Below are 4,955 nucleotides of genomic sequence, written 5' to 3' on the forward strand. Positions count from 1 at the left end.
CGCAGGACGGCCGGCAGTGCCCAGGGTGCCACAGCCCCGTGCGGCTGCTGCCCTACGCCCACGGTCCCACCCCGGCACCGGCAGTGCTGCTGCATTCCTCCCATACCGGGGATCGAGGGAGCGCTTCTATCCCCTGCAGCCCCCGGCACGGGGGGCCCGTGGTGCCCAGCCAGGGTCCGCTCCGCCCGAGCTCTCCTACCTGTGCACGGCGGTCACACAACGGGCTCCTCTGGCAGGTGCCCGGAGTTCCACTGCTGCTTCCTGGCCGGGACCAGAGCACGTTTAAAACCTGGCCCTTCCCCGCCCCTGGGGATGACACAGCAGCCCAGCCCTCCCAGAAACTCTCGGGCCAGCCCTCCCCACAGCTCCCTCTGGGAGCTGGGGTCCCTCCTTGCAGGGGTTCACTGGTCCCAAAAGGGCTGAGGTGCAGAAGGTGGCCCTGTTCCGGTGGGCTGTGCCCTCCACAGAGGAGGTGAGAGTGAAGAGCAGAGACCTTCCTCCCCAGGGTCAGCACTGCCTTCATCCCCAGCAGCTCCTCATCCTTCTCTCCATCACCCCCCCAACCCCCCCCCACTGCCAGCAGTGCCCCTGTGCCTCTCTGAATTGGCCAGGCTGCACCTGCAGGGCTGACAGACCCCCAGTGTAGGCCTAAACCCAGCACCACGGCAGCTGGGGTAGAGGAGGGATCCTTCCCTGCTCCCCCCAGTCTTGCCCACACCCCTGGATGTGCATGAAGCCTGAATTACCCAAAACATGCCCAAACCATCCTGTTGCTGCTTGAGTCACCCAAACACCCCTGCCCTGCCTCTGTTACCAGCTCCACACCCTCTCTCCAGACCCTGCAGCCAGCTCCACATCCTGCTCCTGCTCCCCTCTGAGCACCCTGAGCCCTCTCCCCAGTGCCACAGGTACTTGGTGGGCCCTGTGAGAGCAGCGGGTACCACACAGGGTAAAGAGGCCTTTGGAGCCACTGGGGCAGGGGGGTCATGCCACAGCCTCTTCCAGTCCCACCCTGCAGGGCGAGGTGCTGCGGGAGGGATGCAGCACTTGGGCAAGATGTTTATGGTGTGTGGGAGTGTGTTATCTGGAGAGGTGCCGGTATCCAGGCACGGGGCTGGCTGGGTGAGCCCACGATGCCGCACGATGCGGTCCAGTGGGCACGGAGCCCTGGTGCCCGCTGTGGGTGCAGCCAGTCCTGGCAGTGGTGGTGCACTCCAGGTGGAGGGGCATTCCCATTGGAATGGCACTGCCAAACACCTGGGCAGGGTGGCCCCTGTGTGCCCCCTGCTTCGGCAGTGCCAAGCTGGTGGTTCAGGAGGGCGAAGGAACCTGAGCAGGGTCACCTGGAGCACCCAGAGCTGCCGAATCAAGAGAGGCACTGGCTGGCACAATGCCCTGGACTTGTGGGGTGATGTCTGAACAGGGGCAGCACCAGCAGGGCCGGTGAGAGCGGCAGGGACTGCGTCCTCCCCGGCGGGGCCGGTGGCTGCCACCGTGCTCATCCCTGCTCCTATGGGCCATGGAGGGGCTGCTGTGTCCCAGAAACTGGCACAAGTTTCCGACGGCTGCCCAGGCGTTGGCGGAGGTGCTGCTCATGAGAGGTGCTGAGGAGCTTTAATCCATCGGCAAACAGCGCTTAAGTGTTCGCCGCCACCACAGAGGGCTCGGCACGGGCACCACGGAACTTCTGCTGCCGAGGCGCTGAGCCGCTCATCTCCAGCAGGGCGGGGACCAGCAGAGCCTCTCTGCAGCTGCCCTGCGGCCCTGTGACCCATGCTGGGCGTCCAGCCAGCCCCGGGGCTGCAGCGGGACCAGGCATGGACATGGTGGCCAGTGACCGGCGAGATGGGCACGGCTGATGGGGGCATGGCCTCTCTGCCGGGCTGAAGGGACAGGCAGGAGGAGACCTCAGGTGCCTATTGGGGCAGCACAGCTTTGCACACAGGACCCAGTGCACTGTGCTGGGCCATACTGGGCCATGCTCTGCCCTGCAACACTCCCCCAGCCAGTGCAGGGTGACTGTTGTTGCCCGTGGCGGCGGGAAAGGGCTGTGGTGTTAATGAGCCGTAATGAGCAGCTGCGATGTGGGCAAATCCAACCAAAGCACGCACAGCTTCATCAAAGCTCCTCGGCTGCCGACAAGGACGAGGAGCGACCAGCCTGGGCACCTCTTCCCTGCCTGTGGGCAGCCACAGCTCCCGGAGCCTCGGTGACACCCCTGCCATGCCAGCCAGGCTGTGGGGCCACAGGGACAATGGCTGTGGGGAGGGGGGAGCCCAGAGGCGCTGGGATGTGGTCACTCTGTGTTGGAGGAGTTGTCCTACAGTGGAAACCCCCCGTGCTGGGTTGGTGGCCAACTGAGCCGGGTGTCACGGGTGCGCTGGCAGAGTTGCCATGCCCAGCTGCCAGCAGGGGCTGTGGGGAAGGCGCTGGGTCTGAGCAGGAGTGGCGGGAGCTTGGGCGGAGCTGGCAGAGCCAGTGAGGGGTCCCAATAGCAGCCACTCCACCCACCACAAACTGCTGCCACTGGCCGAGCTCCCATACGCAGGGACATCCCATCCAATGCCCCCAGCGCAGCCCCTGGTGCTCGCTGCATCACCAGGCAGCACGAGTCCCCTATGCCATGTCTGTGTGTCCCAGCTGCTGTCAGCCCAGGCTCACGGACAGCCCAAGGACCAGCAGCAAAGTGCACAGGCCCCAGCTCTGGGGGGGGTCAGTGTGCTGCTGGTGGCACCGGCGGAGTGGCGGTGGCAGCACAAGGAGGATGGGCCGGCTTGGGTGTGAGTCGCCACACTCCCCATCCCTCGGGGCAGATGCTGGGGAAGGGCAGAGGCAGAGCAGGAGCACAGCCGTCACTGGGGCTGGGGTCAGACGCTGAGCTCAGCACCGGGAGGTGCCCGCTGGGGCTTCGATGCCCAGCACTGGTGCCCACAACCTCACGTACAAGTGAGCTCAGATGCTCACACACATTTGCCGTGCAAGTGGCTCCACACACTCACACGCATGTGCTTGGACACAAGCTGGCCCCAGCTGAGATCAGAGATGGTGTTGATGCCAAGCCACACAGCCCTGGGGCCTCCAGCCCTGCCAGCCTCCATTGCCAACACGCCATTGCCTCCAGCCCCACCACCGTCCCGGCCCTGTGCCTGGATAGTGGTTTCCATAGGGCAGGATGGGGCCTGGAGGGCTCCAGCCTGTAGCTCTCATTCCTTCCCTAGCCACACTAGCCCAAGGCACCGGGCAAAGGCTTCACCCAGGATGTGGGTGGGTGCAAGCTGCAGGCAGGAGAGCCCGATGCCTGCGGGTGGGAGATGGAGCAGCCTGGGACACAGCTGTGCTGAGGGCAGGAAAGCCAGGAGCAGAGTGGCACAAGCTGGGCGGTGCCTCGGGGCTGGGGGAGCTGCCCTGGCACCGGTTCTCTTCACACCCCAGAGAGAGGATCAGAGGTGTCTGGGGGGACACACCTGAGTGCTCTCCCCTTTGCCAGTCCCCTGCCCTGGGGCACGGCCACTCATCCCCAAGGTGGACCCAGGCTCTGTTGGGTGGGATGAAATGAGTGGCTCCAGCCAGGTCTGGGCTGGCTGCGTGGGGTGTGTGGAACGGGATGTCAGGCAGGCCATGTTCCCCTGCCAGGGTTCCCACAGCCAGGGTGAGTGCTGGGGTGGCTGGGCAACAGGGCAGCACCTGCCTCTGGTTCCCTGCAGTGGGGTCAGCCAGCTCTGGGACAGCTGCTTCAACCCATGAGCGGGGCTGTGGGACTCGGGGGCTCACAGCTGAGCACCCAACCATGGTGGTCCCACCTGGGGCCGAGTGTCCAGCCCCACTCCCCACTGCTACCTCCTGCTCACCTGCTGCCCTGGCAATGTGATCCCTCAAACTCAGCATATGCTGCAGACACCAACCACGGAGAGCCACGGAGGCTCTCCCAGTGCATCCCTGCTCCCCACCTCCTCTCCCTGAGGATGGTGAAGTTTCAGTGGGTGCAGTTCCTGTGTGCCCATTCCTGCGCTCCGCGTGGGTGTGTCTGTCCATTGTATCAGTGCCAGCCTTGCTGCACCCCCAGGGGCTGCACTGCAGCAAAAACACAAAACAGTTTGGTGTGGGCCCAGCCACCGCATGCCTGTCGTCTTTGCTTCCCAAGCCAGCGCCGTTGCCTGGGGCTCAGGATGCGGCTGACACAAGCCGCAGTGCCGGTGATGCCGGTGGTGCCAGGCACATTGTCCCAGCTGGGAGGGGTGGATGAGATTTCCATAGGCATCGGAATGTGCAACGCAACTTGTACTGGCGGTTCCAGCCTGCGCCGGCAGCGCTGCAGGATTGTCCCGGGATGTGCTGGCAGATGTGCCACGGAGAGCCACAGGCTCAGCCCTGCTCTTGGGGGGCTGCGGCAGTGCCGGGCAAGGCATCCTGACCTGTGCCAGGGCATTCATGGGGCTCCTCTGTGCGTGGCCAGAGATGTGCCCGGCACAGGCACAATTCCAGTCCTGGACCCTTTGGCTCTGTGTTTATTCAGAAGAAAATGAGTGGACAGAGGGTTTTAGGGTGAAACAGTGCAAAAAAGGGACTGGAAGCCATGAGGACATGGCCTGGTGACCAAAGGGACCGAGATTGGGAGGGGGCAGCCAGGCAGTGCTGATGGGGGACCAAAGAGAACAGCCACAGCCCTCGTGCATGGGGTCTGGGACTCCTCCAAGGCGGGGAGGTGCCAGGCAAGGGTCGTGGTGCTGCAATGCCTGGGGACAGTCCCCATGCTCAAGGTGTCCCCCAGCTCTTGGAGTGGGGACACAGCCAGTGCCTCCAGACACCCCATCCCATCCTGACAGGCAGCTGGGCCCATCCCAGCTGTCCCCCAGACATTCCAACTGGGACGGGGCATGCAGGTGATGGATGCACAGCTGCCAGATCCACGCTGGCTGGGGACCACGCAGACATTCCCGGTGCCCTCAGGGCTGAGG

General features: G+C 64.6%; 2 protein-coding genes across 2 annotated transcripts in view; both read right to left on the bottom strand.

Moving 5' to 3' along the window:
* Positions 1 to 295, bottom strand: part of LOC103620435 (epiplakin) — a gene marked incomplete at its 3' end in the record, with an annotated part of 12,178 nt that extends 11,883 nt beyond the window's left edge. Inside the window, exon 1 of the mRNA XM_017741210.1 lies at positions 200 to 295. The remainder of the gene's footprint in view (positions 1 to 199) is intronic.
* Positions 296 to 2,369: 2,074 nt separating this feature from the next.
* The window catches only part of LOC103620437 (microtubule-actin cross-linking factor 1-like), a 13,197-nt gene continuing 10,611 nt past the window's right edge, over positions 2,370 to 4,955 (bottom strand). Inside the window, exon 16 of the mRNA XM_017741211.1 lies at positions 2,370 to 2,435. Coding sequence (XP_017596700.1) covers positions 2,370 to 2,435 — 66 coding nt within the window. The remainder of the gene's footprint in view (positions 2,436 to 4,955) is intronic.

Source organism: Corvus brachyrhynchos, unplaced genomic scaffold, assembly GCF_000691975.1.
Source record: "Corvus brachyrhynchos isolate BGI_N302 unplaced genomic scaffold, ASM69197v1 scaffold308, whole genome shotgun sequence".
In the NCBI taxonomy this organism is placed as follows: Eukaryota; Metazoa; Chordata; class Aves; order Passeriformes; family Corvidae; genus Corvus; species Corvus brachyrhynchos.